This window comes from Komagataella phaffii, chromosome 2 (assembly GCF_000027005.1).
Source record: "Komagataella phaffii GS115 chromosome 2, complete sequence".
Classification (NCBI taxonomy): Eukaryota; Fungi; Ascomycota; class Pichiomycetes; order Pichiales; family Pichiaceae; genus Komagataella; species Komagataella phaffii.
This window is the reverse complement of record NC_012964.1, coordinates 526,143-553,864: the sequence shown is the minus strand read 5'-3', so window position 1 is coordinate 553,864 and position 27,722 is coordinate 526,143. Positions and strand designations below refer to the sequence as shown.

General features: G+C 40.6%; 21 protein-coding genes across 21 annotated transcripts; 9 read left to right on the top strand and 12 right to left on the bottom strand.

The window, feature by feature from the left end:
* Positions 1 to 408: 408 nt before the first annotated feature.
* Positions 409 to 2,118, top strand: PAS_chr2-1_0299 (Protein involved in proteasome-dependent catabolite degradation of fructose-1,6-bisphosphatase; the record flags this gene model as incomplete). Its single annotated transcript, XM_002491149.1, has 1 exon — positions 409 to 2,118. One exon carries the CDS (start codon positions 409 to 411, stop codon positions 2,116 to 2,118), a length of 1,710 nt encoding a protein of 569 aa, XP_002491194.1.
* A 9-nt stretch (positions 2,119 to 2,127) lies between these two features.
* PAS_chr2-1_0824 (uncharacterized protein) lies at positions 2,128 to 2,669 on the bottom strand (the record flags this gene model as incomplete). Its single annotated transcript, XM_002491148.1, has 2 exons — positions 2,128 to 2,571; positions 2,619 to 2,669. 2 exons carry the CDS (start codon positions 2,667 to 2,669, stop codon positions 2,128 to 2,130), a joined length of 495 nt encoding a protein of 164 aa, XP_002491193.1.
* Positions 2,670 to 2,869: 200 nt separating this feature from the next.
* PAS_chr2-1_0298 (Hypothetical protein) lies at positions 2,870 to 3,463 on the bottom strand (the record flags this gene model as incomplete). Its single annotated transcript, XM_002491147.1, has 1 exon — positions 2,870 to 3,463. One exon carries the CDS (start codon positions 3,461 to 3,463, stop codon positions 2,870 to 2,872), a length of 594 nt encoding a protein of 197 aa, XP_002491192.1.
* A 185-nt stretch (positions 3,464 to 3,648) lies between these two features.
* PAS_chr2-1_0297 (Essential 113kDa subunit of the exocyst complex) lies at positions 3,649 to 6,069 on the top strand (the record flags this gene model as incomplete). Its single annotated transcript, XM_002491146.1, has 1 exon — positions 3,649 to 6,069. The coding sequence occupies one exon, from the start codon at positions 3,649 to 3,651 to the stop codon at positions 6,067 to 6,069; it is 2,421 nt and encodes an 806-aa protein (XP_002491191.1).
* An 8-nt stretch (positions 6,070 to 6,077) lies between these two features.
* PAS_chr2-1_0296 (uncharacterized protein) lies at positions 6,078 to 6,563 on the bottom strand (the record flags this gene model as incomplete). The annotated part of the gene is made up of 1 exon (XM_002491145.1): positions 6,078 to 6,563. One exon carries the CDS (start codon positions 6,561 to 6,563, stop codon positions 6,078 to 6,080), a length of 486 nt encoding a protein of 161 aa, XP_002491190.1.
* Positions 6,564 to 6,727: 164 nt separating this feature from the next.
* PAS_chr2-1_0295 (Subunit of both RNase MRP) lies at positions 6,728 to 7,096 on the top strand (the record flags this gene model as incomplete). Its single annotated transcript, XM_002491144.1, has 1 exon — positions 6,728 to 7,096. One exon carries the CDS (start codon positions 6,728 to 6,730, stop codon positions 7,094 to 7,096), a length of 369 nt encoding a protein of 122 aa, XP_002491189.1.
* Positions 7,097 to 7,166: 70 nt separating this feature from the next.
* PAS_chr2-1_0823 (uncharacterized protein) lies at positions 7,167 to 7,610 on the bottom strand (the record flags this gene model as incomplete). The annotated part of the gene is made up of 1 exon (XM_002491143.1): positions 7,167 to 7,610. One exon carries the CDS (start codon positions 7,608 to 7,610, stop codon positions 7,167 to 7,169), a length of 444 nt encoding a protein of 147 aa, XP_002491188.1.
* A 96-nt stretch (positions 7,611 to 7,706) lies between these two features.
* Positions 7,707 to 9,167, bottom strand: PAS_chr2-1_0294 (Hypothetical protein; the record flags this gene model as incomplete). Its single annotated transcript, XM_002491142.1, has 1 exon — positions 7,707 to 9,167. One exon carries the CDS (start codon positions 9,165 to 9,167, stop codon positions 7,707 to 7,709), a length of 1,461 nt encoding a protein of 486 aa, XP_002491187.1.
* A 445-nt stretch (positions 9,168 to 9,612) lies between these two features.
* On the bottom strand, positions 9,613 to 10,062 carry PAS_chr2-1_0293 (Hypothetical protein; the record flags this gene model as incomplete). Its single annotated transcript, XM_002491141.1, has 1 exon — positions 9,613 to 10,062. One exon carries the CDS (start codon positions 10,060 to 10,062, stop codon positions 9,613 to 9,615), a length of 450 nt encoding a protein of 149 aa, XP_002491186.1.
* A 410-nt stretch (positions 10,063 to 10,472) lies between these two features.
* On the top strand, positions 10,473 to 11,078 carry PAS_chr2-1_0292 (Ureidoglycolate hydrolase; the record flags this gene model as incomplete). Its single annotated transcript, XM_002491140.1, has 1 exon — positions 10,473 to 11,078. One exon carries the CDS (start codon positions 10,473 to 10,475, stop codon positions 11,076 to 11,078), a length of 606 nt encoding a protein of 201 aa, XP_002491185.1.
* Positions 11,079 to 11,118: 40 nt separating this feature from the next.
* PAS_chr2-1_0291 (Alpha 6 subunit of the 20S proteasome) lies at positions 11,119 to 12,004 on the bottom strand (the record flags this gene model as incomplete). Its single annotated transcript, XM_002491139.1, has 2 exons — positions 11,119 to 11,949; positions 12,002 to 12,004. The coding sequence occupies 2 exons, from the start codon at positions 12,002 to 12,004 to the stop codon at positions 11,119 to 11,121; spliced, it is 834 nt and encodes a 277-aa protein (XP_002491184.1).
* A 227-nt stretch (positions 12,005 to 12,231) lies between these two features.
* Positions 12,232 to 12,636, top strand: PAS_chr2-1_0290 (Late endosomal protein involved in late endosome to vacuole trafficking; the record flags this gene model as incomplete). Its single annotated transcript, XM_002491138.1, has 1 exon — positions 12,232 to 12,636. One exon carries the CDS (start codon positions 12,232 to 12,234, stop codon positions 12,634 to 12,636), a length of 405 nt encoding a protein of 134 aa, XP_002491183.1.
* Positions 12,637 to 12,962: 326 nt separating this feature from the next.
* On the top strand, positions 12,963 to 13,544 carry PAS_chr2-1_0289 (Hypothetical protein; the record flags this gene model as incomplete). Its single annotated transcript, XM_002491137.1, has 1 exon — positions 12,963 to 13,544. One exon carries the CDS (start codon positions 12,963 to 12,965, stop codon positions 13,542 to 13,544), a length of 582 nt encoding a protein of 193 aa, XP_002491182.1.
* Positions 13,545 to 13,665: 121 nt separating this feature from the next.
* PAS_chr2-1_0288 (Hypothetical protein) lies at positions 13,666 to 14,274 on the bottom strand (the record flags this gene model as incomplete). The annotated part of the gene is made up of 1 exon (XM_002491136.1): positions 13,666 to 14,274. The coding sequence occupies one exon, from the start codon at positions 14,272 to 14,274 to the stop codon at positions 13,666 to 13,668; it is 609 nt and encodes a 202-aa protein (XP_002491181.1).
* A 125-nt stretch (positions 14,275 to 14,399) lies between these two features.
* On the bottom strand, positions 14,400 to 15,338 carry PAS_chr2-1_0287 (uncharacterized protein; the record flags this gene model as incomplete). Its single annotated transcript, XM_002491135.1, has 1 exon — positions 14,400 to 15,338. The coding sequence occupies one exon, from the start codon at positions 15,336 to 15,338 to the stop codon at positions 14,400 to 14,402; it is 939 nt and encodes a 312-aa protein (XP_002491180.1).
* A 174-nt stretch (positions 15,339 to 15,512) lies between these two features.
* PAS_chr2-1_0285 (Mitochondrial integral membrane protein involved in mitochondrial fusion and maintenanceof the mitoc) lies at positions 15,513 to 17,962 on the bottom strand (the record flags this gene model as incomplete). Its single annotated transcript, XM_002491134.1, has 2 exons — positions 15,513 to 16,280; positions 16,322 to 17,962. 2 exons carry the CDS (start codon positions 17,960 to 17,962, stop codon positions 15,513 to 15,515), a joined length of 2,409 nt encoding a protein of 802 aa, XP_002491179.1.
* A 136-nt stretch (positions 17,963 to 18,098) lies between these two features.
* Positions 18,099 to 19,355, top strand: PAS_chr2-1_0284 (Subunit of Elongator complex, which is required for modification of wobble nucleosides in tRNA; the record flags this gene model as incomplete). The annotated part of the gene is made up of 1 exon (XM_002491133.1): positions 18,099 to 19,355. One exon carries the CDS (start codon positions 18,099 to 18,101, stop codon positions 19,353 to 19,355), a length of 1,257 nt encoding a protein of 418 aa, XP_002491178.1.
* Positions 19,356 to 19,436: 81 nt separating this feature from the next.
* Positions 19,437 to 20,258, top strand: PAS_chr2-1_0283 (Putative tRNA acetyltransferase; the record flags this gene model as incomplete). The annotated part of the gene is made up of 1 exon (XM_002491132.1): positions 19,437 to 20,258. The coding sequence occupies one exon, from the start codon at positions 19,437 to 19,439 to the stop codon at positions 20,256 to 20,258; it is 822 nt and encodes a 273-aa protein (XP_002491177.1).
* A 666-nt stretch (positions 20,259 to 20,924) lies between these two features.
* On the bottom strand, positions 20,925 to 22,265 carry PAS_chr2-1_0282 (Cytosolic ribosome-associated chaperone; the record flags this gene model as incomplete). Its single annotated transcript, XM_002491131.1, has 1 exon — positions 20,925 to 22,265. The coding sequence occupies one exon, from the start codon at positions 22,263 to 22,265 to the stop codon at positions 20,925 to 20,927; it is 1,341 nt and encodes a 446-aa protein (XP_002491176.1).
* A 145-nt stretch (positions 22,266 to 22,410) lies between these two features.
* Positions 22,411 to 23,226, top strand: PAS_chr2-1_0281 (Subunit of Elongator complex, which is required for modification of wobble nucleosides in tRNA; the record flags this gene model as incomplete). Its single annotated transcript, XM_002491130.1, has 1 exon — positions 22,411 to 23,226. The coding sequence occupies one exon, from the start codon at positions 22,411 to 22,413 to the stop codon at positions 23,224 to 23,226; it is 816 nt and encodes a 271-aa protein (XP_002491175.1).
* Positions 23,227 to 23,270: 44 nt separating this feature from the next.
* PAS_chr2-1_0280 (Plasma membrane ATP-binding cassette (ABC) transporter, multidrug transporter involved in multidrug) lies at positions 23,271 to 27,680 on the bottom strand (the record flags this gene model as incomplete). Its single annotated transcript, XM_002491129.1, has 1 exon — positions 23,271 to 27,680. The coding sequence occupies one exon, from the start codon at positions 27,678 to 27,680 to the stop codon at positions 23,271 to 23,273; it is 4,410 nt and encodes a 1,469-aa protein (XP_002491174.1).
* Positions 27,681 to 27,722: the final 42 nt, after the last annotated feature.

Genomic DNA, 27,722 nt, shown 5'->3' with positions numbered 1-27,722 from the left:
ACGGCAGGCAGTTTCCAATTCCATAACACTATTATGAATGTAAATGAATGGTCAAGATATCTTGGAAGTTAGGTTATGAGCCGAGCACATACCTATCATTAATGTCATGTAGAGTAATTAAATGTACAGTGATACTTTTAGCTAGAAACTCATCTCAGCTTGGTTCCTTTGAGCACCAGATAGATCAAAACTATTCGGTTTACCGATCAACGATAGAATCTTTTTGGAAATTTCCGATGTAGTGTAACGGCTAGCACGGTCCGCTTTCACCGGGCAGACCCGGGTTCGACTCCCGGCATCGGAGGCATTTTTTTCACACTTGTCTAGCCGCCTCCCTACATTCATCGCTTATGTAGCATTTGCTGACTTCGCTTTCGCTTTTTCACGTCCTTTAGACTTTCAATAAGTATGTCTTTGGGGAACGACAGGGAATCCAAGAGATTTTGTGTTCCTTCTTACCTTAGAAAGCTTAAGAAAGGAAAAGAGCTGCTTCAAAAGTCAACCTCAATCACTGAATCCGACAATGGAATTGAAAGAACTCAGCAGTTCACGCAAAACTTGGCCAAGTTTGGCATCCTGGGGAACAACCCCAGTCAGCTCATGCAGAATGAAGATTATACGTCACATCTAGTAAATTTATTCCAAGAGAGGCAACAGGTTGCCGGAAACCCTCCTTTAAGTAACACAGACTCAAGCTCCGCAAACGGAACTAGTAACGCAAATGACGATGAAGAACTAATAAATGAAATTGATTCACCAATGGAGAAAATGGTTTATGAAGAACTAATGTACAAAAAAGACTCTGTAGCAATGTTACCCACAACCTGGAACATACCTGGCACGAGTACGTTCACGGAGAGTGAGAATGGGCTTAATCTGTCTACCAATTTTGATCCAATTGAGAACCCAAGGGCTCATTCAGCTACAAGTAATAATGGGAGATCAGCTACAAGAGCCGATATGTCTGTTCCTGTAGACTGTGGCATTTATTATTACGAAATCGAGATTCTGGTGGGTCTAAGAGAGGCTGATATTTCACTTGGATATCTTCAATACGGAGAGGATTCTAGCTCAGCCAACATCAGTAACGCTCCTGGGTTTGAGAACGGAACCTACGGTTACAACGGCAAAGAAGGTCAAATATTGAACTTATCTAACTCGATTCACACGAAGTATGGAACGACATTTGGTCTAAACGACACCATGGGTTGTGGAATCAACTATTACACGGAAACCATCTTCTACACAAAAAATGGCGTTTTCTTGGGTGATGCATTTTACGGCATATCATCAACTAGGGCACATTATCCAATTGTCGGAATGGGTGTAGGTAACCAGATACGAACTAACTTTGGATTCACTGGAAATTTTCTGTTTGACATTGATAACTACGTCCAAGATTTCTACAGGTCCTGCTTGAAATACATGACAAGCTCAAATACGCTCGACTTCAATGCTCTGAATTGCGATCTGCAAGAACTTAAAATCCCAGCAGTTTTGTCTAAAGATCCCTCGTATTGCTTGAATAAATTGATCCACAGTCATTTCGAGAGGAATGGATGGCAGGATTGCGTAGATGATTTGAGGGAAGATACTAGTCTGGAGTTTGAACAGAGTAACACGGCATACCCCAAGATTGGTGCTAGAGGCAAGATAAAGTCTCTCATTGAAAGTGGTGAAATTGACGAGGCAATCGCCAATATTAAGCAACACTTCCCGCAGCTAGTTTCATCAGTGAGTCTATCGTTCAATCTGATGTTGTTAAAATTGATAAATCTGGTAAAGAAAGACAATGTAAATGGTATAATAGCCTATTCCAAAGAATTATTTTCCAAATTTGATACGATTCCCCAATTTGATCGAAGGATTAAAAACGTTTTAACTTTAATCGCATTCAAAGACCCAATGGATTCTAATTACAGTTGTCTGTTGGACCCTATTGAGAATTATAAAGTCTCAGAGTTGTTCAATAGGTTGGCCATAGCATCAGTTTCCAACAACCAAGTCAATCCTAAAGAACCATTTAATGAAATACGATTGAAGGCCCTGGAAAAATTGAACAAATTAGACAACCATACGCGGATATTGGGAGACAAAGATGAGTTTTTTGATTTCTAGTGAAATAGTTCAGCTATTCTGTATTTGTTCTAGTAGGTAATCACTAAGATTAATGGGACCATCAGTTCCTGACAATAATCTGTACATATTATTTGATTGATATGATCCCGGTTCTATAACACCATCGTCTGAAACTTTGACGTATCCGAAAACATTCTCCACTTCTGGTATCCTTCCATGGGAAGGAGGGAGCCTGAAATCGTAAATTGGTAAGTGGGACGAAGGATAGGCACCAGCTTCAACTATGAAAGCAAAATCATTTTGAATATTATTTTTAATGATCTCTTGTAACTTGGAGAGAAACTCCTTGTTTTCTTCGAAGTCTTTGGGTAAGATCTTCAAGTTCTCAAGGGATTTGCCCTGAACGTTATTGATTATGCCAACTTCCAGCTTATTCGGGTTTTCATGGAAGGAAAGTTTGGCTTTATTCAAGGAGGGGAGTTCGTGAATGAACTAGAGGTTAGCACTCTTCACAACTGCAAGGGAGTACTGATACTTACCAATTGTGGTTGGGGTTTGTAGGATATGTTTCTTACAAATGTTCTAATCATGGTTATGTAAAGGAAAATAAATGCCTGAATTATCTCCGTTCGCTGATAGGAAGAGGCTGGAAAGAATCGATGAAGGGAGAAAAAGACGCGTAGATGAAGGGAAAATAAGATTCTGGCCAAATACAAGATTGGACTAGTAAAGAGCTGCTCAATGACTTTATTACTATATTTCTGGTTTTAGTATTTGACCAACAAAGTGTTCAGCGAAGTTTCACCACATCAGGCCAACTGCAAGTCTCCAAAATTTCTTTGACTCTTCGGATGCCAGTAGCTTCGCCGTAAGCATTCTCCTGCGATGCTATGCTAAGATCAACCAGTTCAATTCCCTTTTCAAGACTGGCATCATACACTTCATCCAGTAGTTGTTGAGCTACGGGAGAACGGGAAAATCCAACTGCAAGTTTGATGCCCTCCCATTGTATCGAATCTTTATTTCTTAGTAAAAAATCTTGCTCTATTTGATCGTAGACTTTAGACAATTTTGTCAAATCTTGGAGAATACTCTTTGAAGAGAAATCAAATATGAATATAATTCCATTGATAGCCTCTCGCAACTCGAGAGCTTCGACGCTTAGTATCTCCTCGCACCAATCCTCCCATTCTTTTGAGTCATCATACTCATCAACCATGAAATCTAAATTGCAAGAATAGTAACGGGTGGACAGAGGAACATTACTCAATATTAACCCAGAATTGTCATCGCCATCACTTCTCTCAGTAACCCCTTCAAATAAGCTTCTCAAAAGGGCAATTTTGGCAGTCTTTTTCTGACCAACTATGATAACTCTATTCATAACAACACTAGTGACAGTAAGCTTATTTTCATTAATTACATCCAATTGTAAATGTTTTCATTGCATTGGATTGCCGGTTTGGCATTCCAATCTTCCCTGCCCACATTGTTAGAAACGCGCGATTCCGTCTTCTGACGTTCCATAAGAACGAAACAAAGGATTGAACCAAACATTATCCCCAGAGAATGCTTACACATTCCAATGAGGTGAGCAAAGAGTCGTTGTTGCTCCACTCATTGAGCTCAGATGACTACATTGAAAACATTGGACCAATCATTCGAACAGCCATAAAGAATAACGGACTGGATAACCTCATCGAAACCCTACAGGAGACAGTTTGTGATAAAGAGCAACAATTGCAGGAAGTCTCGGTCAAAGGTTCGTCAGATATAAAATTGGCCGTGGGAAGCATCATAGAAGTGAAGAAGATATCTGATGACCTTAGATACAAAGTTTTGGAGATAAACGACGATCTAGAATCTACGGGTAAGGTGCTTAATGAGAAAAATAAAGTCAGCATAAAATACAAAAAGTTGTACAATAAGATCAATGAAACGATATTCGTACTGAAATCCTGTCTACAGATATTAGAGCTCACCAATAAGATCATTGATTTGATTGGAAAGAAAAGCTTTTATCATGCATTGAAAAATCTTCAAGATTTGGTCAATATACATTTGAACGAAATCGAAACGTTTGAGTTTACCAAAAAGATCATCTCTTCGGTACCTACTTTGCACAAAATGATCAAAGAAGATTCTTTTAGTTTCGTGAAGAAATGGCTGGGTAATCTGGAGAGACATTTCCATACAATTGGCGATGACTGTTTTCAACAACTGCAAGCTTTGAATAGTTATTGGGCGGAAACAAGATCACAGAACCCTATACTTGCACAATACAGCATTAACTCCCCCATTGAGTTATCGGTTCGGCCTGACAAATTCAAAACTTTTGACCCCTTCTCGTTGAATAATATTACTTTAGACAGCGTTTATGACAGCATGATGGTTTATGATACCATCAACGAGCTTGACGAATTGAAAGAACAGTTCAAAAAAGAATGGCTAATAAAAAAGGATCGATTAGTTTATCCGATGTATAATTCAAACCCTTCCCAGGAGATGTTTCTTGATAGAAATCAACTGAGGGATTTCATTTACAGTTTGATAGGTCTGCTGGTTTGTGATAGGCTCATTGGGGTTAAGACCCATTTCAAGCTCAGGTCATCTAACGAATCAAGAGAGATGTTTGTTACTATCTGTAAACGTCTGGTTCCAATTTTAAAGAAGCATGTGGATGAGAAAATAACCACTTTAGATGACATTATTTTTTTCAAGAAGCTCATTTGTTGTTCCATTCAGATCCTAGAACAATGTGACTATCCGATCGAAAACCTTTATAGCATACTACTTTGCATCTTGCAGAGATACATGAAGATCATCACCAACAATTTTAAGATTGAGTTAGTCAAGAACATGAATGCTGATGACTCTATGCCTCTGGTTGTTAAAGATATGGAGTCTTATAAGTCAATCTCGATCATATCCTGGTACAGACACACGCCGTCAAATAATAGGTTTCCCAAACAGTTACCATTCTCATCAATATACCCAATGACCTGCCTTCAAATTCAAAATCTTATCAAAGAAGTGAACGAATTCATCGATGACTTTTATTCTTATCAAGGAAGAGAAATTCTGCGGATCACAATTGAGACGATTGACTCTGTTTTGAATAATATCGTTATAAAGAACCTTCGTCATAAAATTGAGTCAACGATTAAAGAAGTGATCGCCCAGAATTTGATCAACTTGGAATTTTTTTCAACAAGTGTGAGAGAGATTGAGAACTTGCTATCCTATTCTTCTGAATCCAGGTCGATAGATTCCATTCATTTGACTGCCTATGATAATTTTCTAGCAACGAGGAAATTGGCAGAGGACAAACTGTTTGAAATGGTAGATACAAAAGTGGAGGATCTTTTGGACTTTGTCGACTACAATTGGAGGACAAAAGAGCAAAATCCAGAGCCCAACATTTTCATAAAAGATATTGGCCAGTTCCTACAAATGATGTTTACATCAACTTTCTCCAATTTGCCTCGAACCGTCAAGTCTCTATTGCTTTTGCGTACTTTTGATCTGTTATCGAGCTATTTCTTGGATTTTCTGAAAAGAAGCAGTCTATTCACCAAGGAGGCTATCTACAATTTCGACATGGACATCACGTATATCGAATCAATCATTAATGAACTCAATGGGCAAAATCAAAACCAACCTGCAGATGAAGATGAAGAAAAATCCATAGAAGAGCACAGTATCCCAACCTCGGTATCGTTACAATCAACATTCATAGAATTGAGGCAGCTGATCAACTTGCTGAAATCGGGAACTCTAGATGAGTTCAGAGAGCAATCAATCAGAATGAGAAAATACGACAGGATTAAACCGGAAGATGCCATCTCTGCAATACATAAACTGGAAAGGGAGCCAGAAATTGGAGAAGAGGCAAACGAGTTGCAACAAAATTCGGCAATAGCCAGTATCAGTGGAAGTGGCAGGTTTGCTCGTTTTGGATACAAGTTCAAGAAGAGCACCGCTGGTTAGATGTAATTTTATATCGTTTCTAGAGTATTGTTTATAGATCCAATGAAATCTGCCTTTGTAGGAATGATTCCCATATTGTTCAGCTTCCACATACCAACCAGCAATGTTCCGAAATGGCAAACAATAAAGAACAATTTCATCATGATCAAGTCGTAAGTGTCAATCACGGATACGTCTACCGATTTTTCGAATATTTCGTTGCAATTGAATATATCTTTGAGGGGTGTAGTGAACAGATTGATGGTCATCATAATGGAAATAATTTGAAGGGAGTTGGGAGAGAAGTACATCATTATCAGATTCATTGGGATGTTTTTGGCAGGACTGTATGCCAATTCCCAAGCTTTCTTGTATTTCAGCTTGTTGAGTTGTAAGTTAACGGATTTAGGTTTTGCTTTTTCGATACCCTGTTGAGGGATGAGGGATGGAGGCGAGGCTAGCATCATCGTGGTCGGCTTATTAGCCTTTAATTCTAAAAGGGTAGGGGGAAACATGAGGCGTGTTGGAGAAGGTAAGAGTATCACAGACAGGTCGATAGTTAGGAGGACGAAATGCTTGGAAGGCCTTCGCGGGACTTCCAATCGGCTCGTAAGTGTGCACAGAAGTTTCTATTGAGGATTCAAACTTGTGGAGTCTATAGTATTCCCTCAGACCCATTATGAAAAGAGAAAGAATAGATGGGACACTTATAAAGCATCCTCCCATGAGGAAGTACAAGGTAACAGAAGAAAAAAATACATTTTTTGTCAAGTCCAGCACATTATATGTGAGTGCCATCAAGCAAATCAGTAAAAAAGTTGAAAAGTTGAATGCGACACAGGCCAAGAACAAGGTATTTATAGTGAAGGGTATGGGTAAGAGCATACCGAAAGTTTTAAGCATAGGAGTTTACTTCCAGTTGAAAAACTACAGGGTTGAGGTGTTCACTGGTAGCGTGAAAGTACTTGATGAATTTGAAAAAGAGGACGATGACTCAATACTTTCAAAACGTACCGTTAGCAGCGTTGAAGTCCGGATTATTTTATGAAAAATTATGAATTAGCAGTTATTAATGTATCATAATGATACGTCTATGTATAAAGAATGGGTACGATTGTTCAAGACGATTTCAATTCACAGGCCGATTTGATAGAAGCGACATCGCTTTTGAAAAGCTGAAATTTCTTGTTCTTCTCAATATCGGCATCTTCGATACCTATTAGGAAATGACATCTTTGGAGACACTCATCGTATCTCTTCTCATAGTACAGAAGGTTCAAACATCGTATAATTTTTTCTGTATCAACCTTGTTCAAGGGATCAAAAAAGTGCTTGCCTTTTCTTTCCTCTGGGGCCAACTGAGTGAACTTTTCTAGTCTCTTGTCATAATCTTCTATAAGCCAGTTATAGTCGTTAATTTGAGGTCCCGTTTCCAAAAACTGTTGCTTTTGTTCTAGGAAAGCTTCTTCCGTCTGACCTTTGCGTACTTTAATCTTTCCTGTACTTGTTTTCACCAGCACGGATCCATCTGTGGATTTCAGTTGTGATTCTAGCGTGGACATTACTCTGTAGAGCAGTCTTCTGTGCATGGAAAGTTTGTAACATCCAGAACTTGAGTATTCGAGGGTACCCCAAACTTGGATCAAGCACAATGCTTTCTACTTCACAGATATATGCAAATACCGCTCCAAGTAGATATTGGGGACAAACATTCCACTCGATTTGTCATAGCGTTTGAAAAAACATCCTAGCTCGTCTAAATTGGGGAATAACTCGTTGACATCCTCAACTTTCTGCCTGATGATGGATCCTTCTTGGCATATCACTGGCGCATTCTTGTTTGTCAGGCAGTGATAGTAGATAACCACTTTGTTCGTACCTACAAAATCTCTTTGAACCTTGTTTCCTATGATTGCCGCAGACTCATTGTTTCTTGTTTTGATAACGCTGCCAATAGGAAACTGCGTAGAGCTATGCTGGTTGGTAAGATAGAGGTACGAGTAGAGGCAAGTCACGTAGTCTTTTTGTAACGACGATATGTCCAATTCAACAACGCCAAAATCTTGAAAATTGGGAAATAAATTCTGGAGCACAGGCAAATGAAGCTGGAACTGTTTTCTTAAAAAGTCACCGACTATTGTCTTGTGAGTCTGGAACTCGAAGTAAGAACAGTCATTCTGACAGAAAATCCGGTACAATGACACAACAAACGGACTCAAATTAAGATGATAGCATAGTCGCTCAATGAACTGAGGAATTGACACCTCTAGATCCGTAAAGTTTATGCTTCTTCTCGCCAGAAGTCTGAACATATTCTCCCGACTGTAAGATAACACTTGGTCTTTTGATATATACAGAAAGCTGGAACCAGATTTATAGGTTGGATCAGAGACCTCTAAGAACATTTTGTGTATGGTTGTCTTGATTCCTAATTGCAAACATGCTTTCTGCGCCATTGCTGACAGTTCCAATGGATGAAGAAGTGTAAGATTGGAACGTCGAAGAGCTTGTAAAATGGTAAGAACAACTTGAGTATTCGACAAGAAGTTTTTTTCAACTATTTGGCTCTTTGTCAATCTTTTGTAAACTTGATTTCGCCTCTTGAAATTGTCATAAAAACTATCATGAAGGGCATGGAATGCGATGAAAACGTCTTCCAACAATAAGTCTTTTTTTTTCTGACACACGCTCAACAGCAGTTGGTAGAAAATGGAGTATCTATGAACTTGAAGACAATTAGATATGAAAAATCGTTCAGTCAAACGTTCAATGTCTTGAAATTCATTCTGTAATTGAAGAAAAATGGGGACCAAATCATTCCTCCAATACTGAAAGTCCTTTAACTGGCCGGTTCCATTACAGAGATTCAAAAGCCAGCCTTTTAATTGACTCTTGATCGATCTTTTCTTAGCATACAGTTGAAACAACTGCCCTTTATCTTGGTACTGTTGATACTCACAGTCTTTATTTAAAGAGTAAAAGTCTTCCAATTTAGGTCTCCACAGTTCATTATCCTGTAGCTTTTGCCACATGCAATGATTTGTCATTCTCGTTTTGATTAAATCATTTCCGTCTAGATGGTCACTGATTAATGACCATATTTCTATGGGAAGATTCATTGGGGGAGGCCCTATGTGGCTGTGATTAGGACCGGCAAAAAGGTAAACAGAAGATGATCGCTAAACCGTGAAGATGTGAGTGCTACTAGTAATGGCACAAACACTAATTTGTTAAGGGTACGATGAATAATTGAGGTTTAAGTACCCGAGGGTAGAAAATGCTGGTAATGTAATTGTTTGTCGTCCAGGCTGTTTTCTGGGGAAATAGTAAAATTTAGTCGAAAAGGAAACAAAAAAAGATAACGACAACGGCAGGACTCGAACCTGCGCGGGCAGAGCCCAAAAGATTTCTAATCTTTCGCCTTAACCACTCGGCCACGTTGCCTATTTGCAACAGCATATCAGTTGTTAAACTCTATATTACAAATATTTATAAGATCTAAGCTGATTATCGTTAATAGAAATTAATAATATTTAAGCTTTTCGAATAAATAATCTCCCTTTTCTATTTAGCCTTCAGCCCGTTAATTGTGGCCACTGCTGTTCTTCCTCTATAAACTTCATCTCTGAATTCACATAGCCAGATGCCTTGCCAGGTTCCTGTGTTTAGTCGTCCATTGGTGATTGGAATCGTTACAGAGGCACCAAGGAGAGAGGATTTCACATGTCCTGGCATGTCATCTGGTCCTTCATCATTGTGCGTATACAACCTCTCATCTTCGGGAGCAATACGTGCCAACGTATTGTGCATATCTACTCTCACTGAGGGGTCACAGTTTTCGTTAAGGGTTAAAGCTGCTGAAGTGTGTTTGATAAATACTGTCAGCGTACCAATTGTGTAATCTTTCAATTGAGGAATCTTTGAAAGCACTTCAGAAGTCACCAGATGACATCCCTTCTGATGCTTCTTGAAAGAAAATTCAACTTGTTCCCAGTGTGATGTTCCAGAAGGCATTGTTAAGGATTATATGCTAGAAGCTTAGTTTCTTTCAGCGCAATCAGAGAAGATTGCGATACTGGAAGCGAAATGAGAAAATCGAGAAAACTCCTATTGTTCTGCGATTCGGTGAGGCTATCGTCTTTTCAGCATCATTTCAGAAGCACCGGACTGGAATGCTCTAGACGATTGATAAGAAACTCTGGAGTAGTTTCTTCCTCTCGGAGCTTGTCAACGTTACCCACAAGTCTTCGTTTATTTGTGAGTACATCAGCGGAGGATCTTTCGAGACATAGTAAGCCTTATCATTAGACATCTTTGAAAAGTCGTAGGCCAATCACTACATCGAGATTGGAGGAAAAAAACCTAACATAAAATCCACCAGTCTCTGCACCTGCAACCAAATTCAAGATTACTGCAATCAAATCATGGTATACATACATAAGTCATCAGCCAAGACAACCATACCGACACAGCCATTGACTCCAGCTTCGTTTAAACCTTTTGGGTCCATTATTTGTACTGATCAGCAATTAGATCACCCACATAAAAGTGCTGCCAACCAAGGAACTGCTATTAAGCTCTTCCAGGTCTCTCAGATTGTCAACAATTACTCCTCCTGTCCAAGTGGAAATCCAGCGACCATAAATTGGAATATCTTCAGATGTACCGTCCCCAATACACTTACGAAATCCGATCAAGGAAATCGGGTTTACACTGGAAAAGTTTTGGAAAGACACCCGTATACTACTCAAACTTTCCTTCCTATGGGTATTAGCAAGGAAAAAGACACTTATATGGTGATTTGTGCGTTGAATGATGAAACTACTGATCAAAAACTGCCCGATTTGTCGACGTTAACAGCATTCATTTGCAAGGGAAACCAGGCTGTTACATATGGAGCTGGGGTGTGGCACGCTCCAATGATTGTGCTCAATGAGACTGTTGATTTTGCTGTGCTGGTACATGAGAATGATCAACCACAAGAAAATTGCGAGGAAGTGGAGTATGAAGGTTTGCAAGTTTTGATATGAGGCAGTAGAGAAGTAGTAATTAATAGACATGTTCAATTTTCTAATCAGCATCCTGTACAGGAACATCTCCTTCCGTATCGACGCCTGCATCTGGAGCAGTCGTGTTGTCATTGTCATCTTCTGGAGCGTCGTGAGTATCTCTATTTCTGGAATTGGCAGTGGAATCTAGAAGGTCTAGCCACTGTTGGACATCTTCATCATCGTAAAGAGTAAATTTTTCATCTATTCCAACGACGCTGACACTTGTGTTAGCAGCAGTAAGCTCCTTATCTTGAGCTAACGTGTCTCTCAGGGCAAGCAAGCCCAACTTGATTAATTCTTGACGTGAAGCAGTTTTGATCTCCTCCAAAGATCTTTCCAACAGCGTTCTACCCGCTTGTGATCTAGCTCCAAGAGCAGCTCCGTGATACTCAAGAACAGATCCTGAAGGTTGGAACTCAAACAGATGAGGTCCTGTCTCATCAACACCTCCAACCAAAAGACCTACTCCGTATGGCCTTCCACCGTACTGTTGTGTGTTCTCTTGAGCTTTGTCCGCTATGGAAAATGCAGCTTTTGTAATAGATAACGGCCTGTTGAAAACCATCTTGGAATTCATAGCCTGCTGTCTCAGATAATTGGACAACACTCTGGCATCAGGAGCTAAACCGGCTAATGCTATACCCATGTGATCATCGATTTCAATAATTTTCTTCTGGTAGGAACCCAATTCTTCGGCATTCCTCTTCAATGCAACTAAAACTACATGAGTCTTCGAAACTAGACCTACAGTAGCAGATCCCTGCTTGATGGCCTCCAGAGCGTACTCCACCTGAAAAAGTCTTCCCGTTGGGGAGTACGTCACAGAATCGTTGTCGTAATTATTTCGAAACTAATTCAAAGTCAGTAGGGTGTCTCATTGCTTAATTGGCTATCCTACTTACCATTAAGTGTGTGGTTCTATGATGAGAGAGATGTTGAGTGGCGATTCTTTTGAATTAATTCACAAGTCGCGGGGCGGGAGGTGAGGTAGACGGGAGGTATCTAGAAGGAGAGCTAAAGGCATCCGCAGGATTCCGCGAAGTCACCAGCCTACAGCTGGCAGTTAATTTCTTTCCGTTAGCTCTTGAGATTCAAGTTTTGACAACAAGTCCTAATTCCACTCATACAAGAAATGAAGATTAATCCGTTGACTAAAATCATTAGTTTGGCCACAGTCTTGGCTGCTGGATTCCTTTTAATTGTTCTAGCAGGAGCGATATATGGGAACTGGTCTCCAGTGGCAATTGCACTAGTCTTTGCTTTTGCCCATCTTCCAATTGCAATCAGCAACCAGTTGAATGTCAATTTTGATGATTTTCTGAACGAATCTACGGCGTACGCTTTAGATTTTGGCAAATTCCTGAGTGCTTTTTTATTCGTTTCTGGAGTAGCTCTCCCGATTCTTTTATTTCATTCACATATTCTTCAATTTCCCGCCATGATACTAACGCTATCCGGCGGAATTCTCATATACGGAACGGTTTTCACATTTACAGAATTCTTTGATGCCAGAGAGGATGACGTTTTTGATGTCTAAAGCTAGTCGGAATTGATATCATTGGTCAAAAGTTCCCACGTTTATAATTTATGCATTGACTGGTAGACTTCATGACACTGTTCGCATACAGAGGGCAATGCCAGTATTCAGACACTTTTTCATCAACCAATAGCACATTTTCAGACACAATGCCCTACCTCAATCTGGTCCTTAATCAGCATATCGGAGATCACACCAATTCACGACATGAACCAACGTTGTACTGGTGCCCAAATAGGCAACGTCAGGGGTGGTCCCTTAGATCCACACACCACACGACCAAAAATCCCCGACATCGGAGTTGGAGATGACATTTCTCCCTAGTCATGTTTTATCAAGATTCAATACAATCTGATGACAAGGAAACTCTGAGAACGAGTCCTTTGTTATACCAATTCAATGATGTGAAGAAAGTGTTTGATGACATCAAGATTTCTTCCAAAAATCTTTTTAAGATTTACGCCTCTAAAGATAGTGAAACTTTCTACGACGTCTGGAGAATCAATGGGGATGTGCCCGAACGTTCAAACACATTCTATTCACAGTTCCCTAGGAAGCCATCCAATCTAGATACAGAGCATCATTACGAGTACGTCCATCTGAACCATTATTACATAGGGCGATGGTTGCCTGATTGGGTTTTGACGCTACTATTTCCTATGAATAGTGGAGTCAAGCTGACGGGAAAAGGCGTTCCCACTCGTAACGAATGTGTCAAATGCCAAAGTCTCAATGGTAGGTTGACGTGGGATAAGTCTGGTAACTGGTCCTGCGTCGATGACACTTTTGTTAACAATGGTGAATTTTTTGAATCTTACAGAGAGTTTCTTCGGTGGAGGGGAAATCATGAGAAAGAGGGCGTATATGAGCATCAAACGGTGCCGTATACTTTTATAATACGGACATGATACCTTCCCTTTAGAGAAGAGCATATAAGGTAATTACGATAAATGGATAGGAGGGAATTGTTTGATATTGATCACACATTATTTACTAGGTGCATACTCTTTTTTTTATTTTCTTGGTGCATTATTTCGACTCTTCGGTTTCATCTTCCTCTTCATCACTGACTGATAACGGTTTTCCTAGAACTGAGCCCTTCAGATGATAGTGTTGTTTCCTCATCTCTTCGAACCTCTTGTGTTTCTGTTGAGCTGTTTCTTTAGGTGCATGCTCTGTTTCACTATCCTCTGACGATGGTTCCGATGGTTCCGATGGTTCAAAAGGCTCTTGTTCCTCCTTAGGTACAGTAAACTCTGGTTCTCCAAGTGCGAAGTTATCCAATTCCTCTTCATCGTCCTGGTAATACTCTCCGGTGGGATCCACACCACCTTCATAGGGAGTTTTCGGCTCATCAATTTTCATGGTGGCACATTTCTCTTGCTCGTTCATATAAAGGTTAGCTTCATTCCACTTCAAATGTTCTTCTTCTAGTTGTTGTTTCTTTTCCTTCAGCTTTTGTCTGATCTTGTCACCCTTCGTTTGAGCTGCATCTGCTGCGTCTTTAAACAGTTTTGCGTTTATATTGGTGTTCTCCAGGACTTTCTTCCTGTCAAATTCTTCATCAACCTTAGCATTCTCGTCATAATTGGTATCCTGTGGAGCGTTCCGTAAGATCCCTCTGGGCTTGTTAGTCATGTGGAAGGATAAGTTGCTAATGTGTAAGCGAACAGAAGAGATGAGATCAGATGGTTTTAGCCAGAGGTGTCAATTCGAGAAGATATTCTCTACCTACTATATACCTATCTACTGACTAACAATGCTCAATAGATCTTTTTCTTTTCATCAAAACTCAACTCTCCAGCTCCTGTACTCACAATGATCAGTAATCCTCCAACAATACTCAAGGTCTGAAAGAATTCATATTTCAGAAAATCTCTTCTGCTATCTTTGTAGCCAAAACTCCAGTAGTGGTTAACTATAACATTGTAAGTCATTAGCATCAGGGTGAGTACAATTGCTGCAAACTTTGTCTTGTAACCCACCACAATAGATATACTTGTAATAAAGCCTACCAAAACAACTAATATTCTTCCCAGAGACCAATTGGAATTGAACGCAAATGTTGCAAAAAGCAGGATTAGCATGATTCTGCCAGCAAGCAGAAAGTACTTCTTGTTATCCTTGTGCTCCATAAGAGGCAATCCTGGCATGGAAAGATTTCTCTTGTCCCTCACTATGGAGTCTGAAAATGCCAACAAAAGTCCTCCAATCACACTAACGTTACGGAGGAAATATCCTAAATCAAAAAACAATCCATAAACAATTCCTTGGAAAAAAACGACGGCCACCAGAAAAGATGAGGCAATCTCTGACCGTTTACGAGCAATCAGAAGAGTAGACCCTACCAACATGACGATGATATTGGTTGTCAGGAACAACTTGACAAACCAACCCCAGTATCTTCTGTAGACATGTAAGTAGTACACCTGCTCCGTCCATTGCCCAACAAGACGAAGAGAGTCCTCATAAAATGTTGCAACTATGAAGAACCGGGCAATTGCAGGCATAAATGGTTTCAAGGGTTTGGTGTACTTGTCCACTATTTCCTCTATCTTGTTTGATATGGTTTCAAATTGATTGAAAAACCCATTCAACGAGTTAGGGGAAGGCTGCTGCGTGGAATAACTCTGATAAGGTGCACCCAAATGCTGATAAGGAGGCCCGCCTTGGTTCTGTTGAAACTGAGGGCGATAAGACATGGATATTTCTGCGGATCAAGTTGTAGGTTAGAGTTTCGTTACTTTGGTTTGTCGCTGATGTGGCAGAATGCAGGGGGGGGGGAAAATAAGATCGTGATTACATAATCATTCCATAGTCTTCTTCGATATATCTCTGTCATCCCTATTTACATGTTAGAACTATAAACTGGCAATTTAGTCCACGCTGCTGTAAAAGTTGTCAATCTTGATTCCCCTGACAATTTCACCTTGAGTACGGATGGATCGGAAAAGACGATGATAAAATTGCACACTTTGTTCGCTGTCCTTCAATTGTGAAATTATTTTATCCTTCTTAGCAGCGGTGGTGTCAATTGAAGTACGGAAAGAGTTCATTACTTCCCTGGAGGCGTAATTGAGAACTTTGGTACATTCTTTTGATACTCTACTTGAGTTGTTGTGAATGTAATCGGTAGATCCCAAGTGACGTTTGATTCTTTGAATTGACTTCCTTTGGAATGCAGTTGGAATGTCGTAAACCAAGTATGACACCGATACTATTGCCATTCCAATAGATAGAGGTGTTACCACATTTTGAAGGAACCTCCAGTTAAATACATCTCTTATGGATACGAAATTTTTCACCATGAAAAGACCATTATGGAATATCTTTGTAGAAGAGTAAACAGCAACCGCAGATAATGAGTTTTTCCAGATTTGCCCTTGCTTACCTGATAGGACCCACCAGCTTGGTGACGAAGTATTAGAAACCGAGGAAAAAGTTCCTGATAGCCCAATTGCCTGCATAAATCGCTCATAGCTTGGATCAAAGAAATCTTTGATGGAAATCTCCTCGTCGATGACTCTTCTTAGTTGATGGTGTTTCTTGCTAGTAAACATGTAGTCATCACGAAGGGACTTATCTGCTAGCAGATTGTCATCATCCAATGCTTTACGACCAACATCTCTAATGATTTCAAACGTCTCTAACGTTTTTGACGGGCGAAGCGCTCAGAAGCATCCACAGACCCCAAAACTTTCTCTACAAGTGCCATTCTTGTTTCCTTGGTGAAGCGATACATGTCATTCAAACCTGGAAATGCAATCAACGGGGTATCTTCAATGTTATCAATAGTGTTCTTGATAGCGTCACGGGTAAAGTTGTAGCATTCCGTAGCAGTTGTTTCAATTAGACGGTCAATATGGCCACTGATCTTGGATGAGCTACTCATGGCCTTTTCATATTGCGGAGTAATTTCATCGAGTTGACTTAGAAGTAAATTCCTGTTTTCTTTGTATAATCGCTCATTCAACTTGAACACAGTATCCAAATCATCTAATAAGTTGATAAGGTACGTCTTTGCTGGAAGCAATTTCGAAACCGCTCTTTTCTCAAGCACAAACTTTCTCAAAGAGGCTTCTAGGTGATCAAAATCTGGATCAGGACGGCCGCTATTGTCAGGACCGTTGTTTTCATCTCCATCGTCACTTGGACCTGGTAGCCCATTTACAACCTCTTCACTTGAGACAAAATGAACAAATTCTGAGGCGTCTTTGTGAGTTTGAGGAGACAGTTCTGAAATTTGGTTCAAAATTCTCTCTTTGCATCTTTGTTTATCTCTAATACAATCGAATTTGTTGATTACAATGAAAATGAGGTTCTTTTCATTTGCTGCGGCAGTAATAAACTCTCTACCAGAAAGTGTGAATAAATCGGCAGCATTGACGACAAACACTACCAAATCAATTTCCTCTTGACGAGAAAAAACTTGAGTTGTTTGGTAAGAGTCCAAGTTCAAGCCAGGAGCATCAATCAATGATATATCAACAACCCCATTCTTCAGCAGACTCTGTTCTATTGGTCTTTGGTCATGAACATAGATCTTGAGAATGGAATAGAGAGATGATTTATACACCAAAGATTCCAACTCCGATATTGGGAAGATTTGATAAGTCGACTCATCTCTAATATTGTATGTCACTCCTATTGGGACTGCGTGTACTTCCTCCAACCCGTTGTTATCCCTTGGGTCGATAACTTCACAGAATACATTGGTACAGGGTTGTTGATCTTCCGGTAAAATTTTGCGACGTAACAATGCATTACAAAATGTAGATTTTCCGGAGTTTAGATCCCCTGTAACGAAAACTTTGGAGGCAGTATCATCGATACGATCCTTCAACGAGAAGAGATGGCGAATCACGTTAGTAACCTTCTCACTCAGCAAATGTGCCAAAGAATCTTTGTTTAAACGTGAGTAATCTTCAACGGTGCTGTGTTCCATTTTAATGTTCAATTTGAGTACGTTAAGATCATTGTCCGTGGTTGGGTACAAAACTGGTCGACTCTTGTTTTCCTCTACCATCTGCCTCAATATATCAACAAGAGCATTAATCGCCCTATCTAGCGCTACTCTATTATCATTATATTTGAGCTGTTGCACATGAGAGTCAATATCCTGTGTAAGTGAGTTTCCTTCCATCGTTGGAGGAATCTTATGATGATGTTGCCCGTCAACTAAAGTTGATCCTTCCAGATCTCTTCCATTGAATATCAGCTGAGTGGGTGCATTCCCGTTGGAATGATGTTCATTCTTGCTATCTTTATCGTCCAGATCAAGATTGACGACAGTTTTGTTGTCCTCTGGTGTGGTTTTGTCTACCATAGTACTTGGAGTTAGTAAAGAGGGAGAGGTGCGAATGGATTTTGAGCTTATGAGGTCTAAACATTTTTTCCGGTTCCCTTGCTTCTCAAATATAATTTTTCCTCTTGCAGTGAGGCATCCCTATACCAACGACTGAATGTCATTTCGGAGACGTCAAGAGGTTATAGGAGGTGCTCCTTCCGCACCATCACCAGGAGTGAACAGTTCAAGAAATCCTGTTCTAGGGGCTCCTTCAAGAGGCCCCCTATCACCCCCTTCTAGAGCACCGCTCAGGAATACTCCTCATGTTAACCCCACTGGACCAAGTCCAGGATTGCATAATAGAGCCTCCAATAATGACATGCTGACTCAACATCCGGGAATCAGACCCTCTACCATCACATCCCAACCGACTTTATCGACAGGTTCGGCAGACTTGGATCGTCTATTGGCCCACCAGGGACTACCTTTGGGTAATTCCTTACTCATCGAAGAGAATGGTACAACAGATTTTTCCTCAGTGCTTTTAAAAGTATATGCAGCCCAAGGAATAGTCCACAACAGAACTGCAGGAAAATTGAACACGCATGTCATTGTGATAGGTTCAGATCAACATTGGGGGAGACAGCTTCCAGGACTGTACCGTGGTTCCTCCAAAGAACAAAAGAAGAACAAGGTTGCAACCAATGAGTCAAAAGTAACCGTTGGAAATATCAATGATAGCAATCTGAAGATTGCATGGAGATACGGCCTAAAAAAAGACTCACCTTCTGAGGAACTTAGTGACCCCTCCCAAACGTATCCCAACTACCAGCATGCCTTTGACATTACCAGCAGCCTTTTGCCTGCTCCAGCGGCCAACGAGATGTCATTTGTTCCCCTAAATGTTCCAGACTATTCTAAAGTTATGTTGCATATTCAAAGAATCATATCACAGCATCAAGGGAAGCTAATTCGAATAGTACTGCAGAGTTTTCTCAACCCTGCCATGTACCCACCACAACTTATCCAGCACAACCAAAGTTTGAACTTTATCAAATCACTAAGACACCTATTACACAATTCTCCTAATATCTCTCTGGTATCGTCTGTCAATTTGGACCTGTATCCTCGTCATAACGCATTAGTCACCATGATCGAAATGCTATTTGATGGGGTTATCGAGTTGAAACCTTTTCCCCCAGAACTGGTTCAAATGATGGAGCGAATATACAAGAACCAGCCTGCTAAGATAAAGCAGGGATTTCTAAATGTTTTGAAGCTTCCTGTCTTGAGTGAATCTGGATTGATGGTAATAAAGGAGATCGAATACTGTTTCAAGAACGGAAAGAAAAAATTCGAAATAGAGGAATGGAGCATCCCCATAGACGAGGAAGAAGAGGAGAGATCAACAACCAAAGATATCGAATTTTAAGCCTTTGACTTGTATAGAACATAAAATATAATTCTTAGTAAATTGAATCGTGGGTTATTTTTTTTTCAGTTCTCTTATCAAATGAAGAGAAAACAAAATGGACAAGGAAAAGACCGAAAGAAGAGATACAAGCCCGGTGCTAATGGCATTGTCGAGCCAGGACAGTATGGCATATTTGCGACATGCGTCCGTGGGAAAGAAAGAGCATGTTTAAGTGAGCTAACAGAATTGGTCCTCGACAAGGTTGATGAGTACTACGGCGAGGACTTCTATAAGCAACAGAAGGATGAAGATGAAAATAAAGAGGGAGAAACGAATGAGCAGGAAGGAAAAGATGAGTCTGCAGTGTCTATTGAAGAGTCTATTAGGCAAGAGCTTCAAGAAATGGGTGAAACTAAGAAGGGCAACACCATCCTGATAAATGGAGTTGAACTTGGAACGGAATGTTTTGTCTTCGTCAAGATGAAAAAGCCCCTTATTCCGTCACAGTTTGCTACCAAACTCGTCCAAGAACTATTTGATAACAGGCGAAAGGCAACCAAATTCACTTTAAGGCTGTCTCCCGTCGATGGTTCATGCTCAGGCACTTTACCAGAGTTAACCAAGTTGGCACAACGATTGTTAAAACCCCATTTTCATCAAGACAAAGAGGTTCAGAAACCACTCAAATTTGCCATTCAAGTCAATAGGAGAAACTTCAGCGTGCTAGAGAAGCTGGATGTCATCAAAACCGTGGCCAGTTGCGTTGGTAACGAGGGAGGCCACAAGGTTGACCTAAAAGATTACGATGTACTGATATTGGTTGAGTGTTTCAAAAATAATATCAGCATGTCAGTGTTGGACGGAAAGATATATGACAAATGCAAGAGGTTCAATCTACAGGAGGTTTTGAACGTCAAATGAGGAGCAAAAGAACAGTGGTGATTGATAATAGTGTACACTGTATATATATACTTAGGCTTGGTTGTTGACGTATCACCAATATATAATAACCGCGAAACCTAAATCACATGGAATATCTACGTGGAGTCCATCCAAGGTCTTTCAATCGTTAGTCTCTGAAAGTGGTCAGCTTCCCTACAAGCAAATTTCACCATGAGGCCGCAAATTTGTAAATCAAGTCTGGTCTGGAGACAGATACGAAAACAGAGCACACACTTACCAAAATCTACTACTCAATATGTCCCTCAAGATCCGCTACAATATCCTTCCCAACGACACATTATTCAATCAAGAATCGACCAGATAAACGACCAGATCAAACAACAGGAACTGAAATCCTTGGAGAAAAAAAAGGAGCAACAGAAGGAAGATTCCAAAGTCAGAATATCACATTTTTCAAGGCCTCTGTTGAATACTTTCCTATTGGCATCACTAGTCTACTTCGGCCTACAGTACTTGTGGTGGGACTTGGAAAGAGACAAAATTATCCAAGAAAATGAAATACTGGTTTCGAAACTCGAAAGGGATATACAACAACTTATAGACGAGCATTTGGATTTACAACGCAAAGACAGCAAAAAATCATGGTATCGATTCTGGTGAAGAAAAATAATGTTGCCTATCTATTTATTTTGCAAAGAACTTCAAGTCGTCAGCTGTAATGAAACCTTGCTCAATGTACTCTTTGGCAGCAGCATCGAAGATCTCCTTTACAGCATCAGCAGTGGCACCAGCGATGGCATTAGAAACTTCCACAGACTTTTCATCCTCAAAGTTATCAAGGAAGACATTAATATCATGGTCAATCTCAGATTGCAGCTCAGTACCAAAGTAGTTAGCATCTTTAACAGAGTTTCTAATGTTGATTTTGGATTCAGTTCGCTGTTCTTTGCTGACAGTACTCTTCTTTCCTTTACCTTTACCTTTACCCTTACCTTTACCTTTGCTTTGAGTTTGGATTGGTTGATAGGAAGGTTTGGCCTTGGACTTGGCTCTAGCCTTGGCGGCTTCAGCTCTAGCCCTTTCAACAGCCTCCCTCTTGGCTTTAACTTCTTCAGCGGCCTTAGCAGCTTCAGCCTCCCTCTCCTGCTTTTTCTTGTTCTTCTCTTCCTTCTCTTTATCTCTGAAGGCCTTAAGACGGGGATCCTCATTAGCAGCTCTTCTAACCAATTCAGAAAGACGCTTGTTATCCTCTGTCTTCCTCTTCTGTCTAGCAGCTTTATTCTTCTTCTCAATCATTCTCTTGTGGTATCTATTGGAAGTATCATCTGGAACGTCCTCATCCAAAAATTCGAAGGTTCTCCATGAGTCTAAGTTGGAGAAAAACTTGTAAAAAGCATCAACCTCTTCCTTTGGAGTATCAGCATTTCCTAGTTCAGGAACGGGCTGCTTCTTAGAAAAACGTCCCTCAGAAGCGAAAAGTGGACCCCAAGCTTCGAAAAAGTCGTACTTGCTCTTTGGTGCAGGTGGTTCAATGTTGGCCTCTTCATCAACAGAATCAAATTGTTGCCTCTTAACAGGGTCCATCAAAGTTTCGTGAGCTTTCTGGATGATCTTGAAAAATCCATCCTTATCCAGGCCTCCCTTTTCACCCATCTTATCAGGATGATGTTTCAAAACCTGGACTCTGTAGGCTCTTCTAATCTGGTCTTCTGTGGCTTTGTAACGGTAGTTGTTCAGACCCAAAACGGCGTACAAATCAGCAGACTTCCAGTCTCTTGGGTCGTGCTCAATAAGCTCTTCGCTTTGCTCAATGTCAAATTCGGCATCTTCGTTGACGTCTTCAGCTTTCTTGACATCAGTTTCAGCCTGAATCTTTTCGAATTCTGACCATGTGTGTCCCCACAAATAAAGTGCCAAGAAGTGACGGCCAACTGGCTCAATTGGTTTTCTAACAGCGGCAGTGTATTTACCTAAACTGGCAGCAGTTGAAACGCTAGATGGCAATGCAGGCAAAGTCAAGGACATGTTAACTATAGGTATTCTAGTGAAGGGAAAGATTTTCTGGATTATTGATGATTTTTTTTTCCAACTAATCACGTGCCACAGTTCGAGGAAATATCAAATTTAGGACAATAACGAGAATCCAACCTAATCAAGGGCCAAATCCATCATGTCCCACCAAGCTCAAGATTTCTCTCTTTTCAGGTCAGGGGAGGTCATACCGCAAGCTCTCATCGACTCACAAGCTTTTAGATCATGTTTTACCTACACGGACACTCAAGGAACGTCGTCATCATGGCTGACCACTTGCTTTGTGGAGAATCTAATTTTTGGCACATGTAATATCAATAAGGATGCAAATTCCTTCAAAACTTCCAACTTTTCACTCAAAAATCCCAGAAGCAGAGTTGTCATTGTCAGCTTCTTGCATGGGATAAGCTTCTACAACAAGACGTGGGTAAAATATCTTGGGGTGGAATCTTCATTTCAAGGTGACGAAAACCTTAGTTTTTTCGATCTTTCAACGGCAGAGGCTCCTGTGGACAAGTTATTCAAGCCTGTAATTGCTGCTTTGAAGAGCTCAGCCTTACCCTGCACATTAATTCTGGATCATCCAGAACTATACTTTTTGACAAATCAATGTTCTATCAACGAATTCATGAGCCAAATATCTTATATCAACTCATTGGCGAACGTACTTGTTTCGACTTTTGCTGATGCAAATCTGATAGACCTGAATGAAACAGACTCTTCAACCATTACACATAGACAAACTGAGTTTCTCACCAAATTGTATCATAGAAGCCAGGGGATAATATCGATACGACCCTTGGAGACGGGACGAGCAGACGACGTAACAGGCACAATAACAGTTTCGAAGGGATCAATATCGTTCGAAGATGAGGCGAAAAACTTAGAAACAAACGAGCAACAGTACTTATACCTCGTCAACAAAGAAGGATTTGTCAAAGTATTTTTTAGATAAATTAAAACCATATTGATTATAAACAGATAGATACTTGCAACAAATTAATCCTTTTGCTTTCTCCCAAAAAGTCCAATAATAGGAGCAAAAATTGACTGCTTTCTGACTTTAAACATGTAATACAAGAAAAGCATTGCACTCAGGTTGAAAACAATGTATACCCAGTAGAATCCAACATTTCTCCAACCATAGCTGTACTTAATTCCAACCGTGCTCAAATATTGGTCACCGACTGCAAATTTACAGAAACCACAATCTTCAAATGCACCTGGGTTTGCCACATAACCTGTGTGTTCCTCGATGAATGGTGTAAGGTATTCCCCACATGACTGCTCACTGGGGGGTTGAATGTATGTCATTTCGTTAGCAGCACAATGGACTTCTCTTCCATGTAAAACGTTACCTAAGAAGGATTGAACAAAGTAAGTGTAGGGAGAAACCTTGTTCATGAATGTCCAAAAGCCTGGCATCATGTCAACTGGTTGAACAACACCACAGAACGCAAAAATAAAGTTAAACAGGAAAGATAGAATAACATTTGCTGTCGGAAGGTCTGGAGCAAAATAGACTGTGGCCAGGGCAAATGAAATATAATACAACTGGAAGAAGATACAGTAATGCAACCACCATACTCCGGCTCTTTCAGGAGCGTTATCCAATTGAACAGGGAAATACCAACAAATGTAAAATATGGTAGAGAACACAACAGAGTATGGAATCTCCACCAAGAACTGTGACAAAAGCAAAGCTGACCAATGGAAAGTATTAGATTTTGATTCACGAGCTTCGTATAACTCTCTGGATGCAATGGCTTTCGATTGAATTTGATTAGACAGGGGAGCGGAAAGAATCATAGCAGAGAAGACAGCAAACATCGCATTTTGCATTCCAACAATAGTATGTTTAACGTCCCAAAAAGAGAATCCAATCAATAAACCTCCAGAAAGCAATAACATGAACTTGGCCATAAAGTATTCCATATCCCTGAAAAATTGTTGAGCTGTTCTCTGTAGAACTAACTGATATTGATAGTGCCATGGTGTTGCAAATGTTCCCAAGTGCGCAGCATCATCGACTGATGATGTGCTGTTCCCAGCTCTTGTTACTAAGGTTGAGATTTCCTGAGATACTTCTTGGGATTCTGGACTCTTAATCCAAACATCAAACCAATTTTCAGTGATAGAAGCAGTGGCTCCCGCACCGATCACCTCTAATATGTACTCGGCCGGATTTTCAGCAGGAGAACACTTTCTTGCACCATTTCTTTCGAAGTAGCCGGTTATTACGGATGAATTCTCACCAATATCTCCGAAGTAAACGGTTTGTCCTCCTTTTCTCAAAAGGAGTAATCGGTCGAATTGCTCAAAGAGAGTTGCAGATGGCTGGTGAATAGTACAAAGAATAGCCTGACCAGCATCAGCAAGCTGTCTCAACAACTTGACAATAGCCCAGGAAGACTGAGAATCCAATCCAGAAGTAGGCTCATCCAAAAACAACAACAAATCGGGTTTAGATACTAATTCTGTGGCAATTGATAATTTTTTCCTCTGCTCAACGTTCAGACCGGCACCTAGTTCACCGGCGACAGCATCTTTATACTTGGTCATCTGCAGGATTTCAATCACTTGGTCAACATATTGAATTTTCTCTGCAACAGGTACTGACAGTGGTCTTCTAAGTTTAGCAGCAAAGATTAATGATTCTCTTACAGTCAACTCTGAGATGTGCAGATCTTGTTGCTGGACGTAACCAGTTCTTCTCTTGAAAGACGCAGAAACTGGATTACCATTGACAAGCATATCACCAGTAACTACACCCACATCTATTCTTTGAGACAACACGTTCAGCAAAGTGGTCTTACCAGCACCAGATTCACCCATCAGCGCAGTTAACGTACCAGGTTTAACATACCCCTGAACGTGGTCTAACAAAGTTCTTTCAGAGCCTTGGTACGGGATGACATAGTTTACATCTTTCCAAGTGAATACTTCATCAGAACCCAACAATTTATCGCTGACTTTTACTTCAGATTTGTCACGCTCCAGTTCATATTTTTCGTTCAGAGAAGTATCTTGACCAGTCTCCTCATCGTTACTACTAGCGGAACCATTCAGTGCTGCAGCAACCTCAACGGGTAGATCATTGGCCTTGAGGAAAATTAAACGATCGGCGGTACTGGTGGACATGTTCATTATCTCTGACATGACTGAGTGAATAACCAAAAAGGCGACATAAAACAAGAAAAGGATTCCCATATTTCTCCAGATATGAGAGTAGGAGTACTCAAAGGATAGGTCGAGATAAGTATCTCCATCAACGTAAGTTCTTCCGTTTGCACCGGTAATGGCACAAGACCGGTATTGATCAGGGTAATCTTCATAACCAGGACCGTTGGGAATCAAATCAACGTCTGAGCAATCAATAATAGAACCATGAAACTCATTTGTTAACATTGATTCAAAAGCATACAGCATTGGGTTCATGTACGAGAACCACTCAAACCAAGGAACCATAGAAGGTCGTTGAATCATATAGGATGTGTAAAGAACAGAGGATAACACAAGCAAACCGTCAAACGCATTAGCAACTGCTAAAGTGGGGGACACGGCAGCAACTAGGTTGAACAAAGCAGCCATAGTTTGAGAACCCAAATTAACAAATAGAAGGAAGGCAAAAAACGGCCCAGGTTGTCTTTTCATGTTTGCAAGGAAATAGACAACAATACTGAAAAATAGAGAGGCAATGAACTTCACTGGGATCTGAATTAGGGCATTGGCAATAACCTCAGTTGATGGATGGTAAAGAGAGTAGCCTATCTGTTTAGCCAGCACAGGGCGATCTTTGAAAATATTTGCAATCTCAGCTAATGACATCAAAACAAAGAAAAGAATAGCAAAGAAGATCACACCGGCTCTACCAAAGACACCAGACGAGTTCTCAGGAGTATTCCAATACAAGGAACCAACAACTAAACCCTGAATGAGTGCTGAGACCACCATAACTATTGTATAATTGATATCACCTTTGATTCGTTGGAAACCTCTAACAATACAAAGCCTCAACTGTTCAAAGTAGTTAACAGTATACTTAGAATTATCGCTGACACCTTTCATTTTTTCATTAGCAGCGGCTTTCAAAAATGTCTCTTTAGTGGTCTCGGAAAGACCTGCTTTCAGGGTCTCTTGGAACTGATTCTGCAAATCCGAGTAAGTAGAGGATGCCCTCCAGTATTCCTGGAATTCATCAGCATTAATTGGAACCCTATTCTCAAAACCAGGGCGTGGGTATCTTTGCAAAGGGTCCGTCACGGCGGTTAAGAACTCACCAGTTGTTTGACGTGGAGGACAGTCGTATCCCATGTCAACAAAAAACTGCTTTGCGGCATCAGCAGGGCCAAAATAAATTTGGCGACCTTCGTATAACACCAAAACCTTATCAAAAAGTTCATAAATTCGTTCACTGGGTTGATAAAGGGTCACAAACGAAGTGGTCTGCTCCAAGTTGGTAGTTGCTCTTACCGATTCCGTAAACTCCAGAGCAGTAGAAGCATCTAGTCCTCTAGTTGCATTATCCCAACAATAAACTGTTCCGTTAGCAGCCATAGCTTCAGCAATGGAGACTCTTTTCCTTTCACCTCCTGAAACTCCTCTTACAAAGTCGTTACCGACAATGGTATTACGGGTGTGGCCGAGACCATAAACCGTCAATAGGATCTTAAGCCAGTTGTCAACATGCTTTTTCCTGGATATATCGTCAATTCGAATTCTTGGAGTTTTGCACGCAAGTGCAAATGAAAGGGTTTCTTCAACTGTTAAATGAGGAAAATGCAAGTCCAGCTCAGGGTTGTAGATCAACTCGTTCTTGAATCGTTTCACCATCTCTGCTTGAGGAATATTGTTATAGGCAATGTCACCCTCTACTCTGACGAAGTGACTAGTTTCTCCAGCAATAGTCTTTAATAAGGACGAACATCCGGCACCTGGACGACCCAAAACCAGACACATTTCCCCTGGAACAGTGTGAAAATCAACACCTTTGAGAATATGCCTCAACGCGGGCTTTCTATTCCTTATTTTTCTGGCTATCGTACTTGGAAGATACAACAGGTCTGACACAGTGGGCAATAGTGAAGCGGAATCATTTACTCCTAAAACACTGACATCTTTCAATTCGACAGCTGTAGACTTGATTGGAAGGCCTCTCTGTTCAGCCTTTTCTGCAAATACAGCCAAAATTCTAGTCAGGTCAAAGTCGTTGAGGTCGACCATGGTAGCCATTTCTGACGCTGTGACATGAGACATTTGCTTGGTCAACGATTGTAGCCTATCGAGATTAACACCTTCCAACTGAGCTTGCTCATCTTCTGCACGGTAGCTCAGCACCTCATCGCCAGAGCTGTTATTATGCGAGAGGACAGGCTGGGCAGGATCAGCCTCGTGGGTATCTCTTTCCATTAGTTTACTGTTTATCAAAGGTCAGCTACGAGTGTTGCTAAA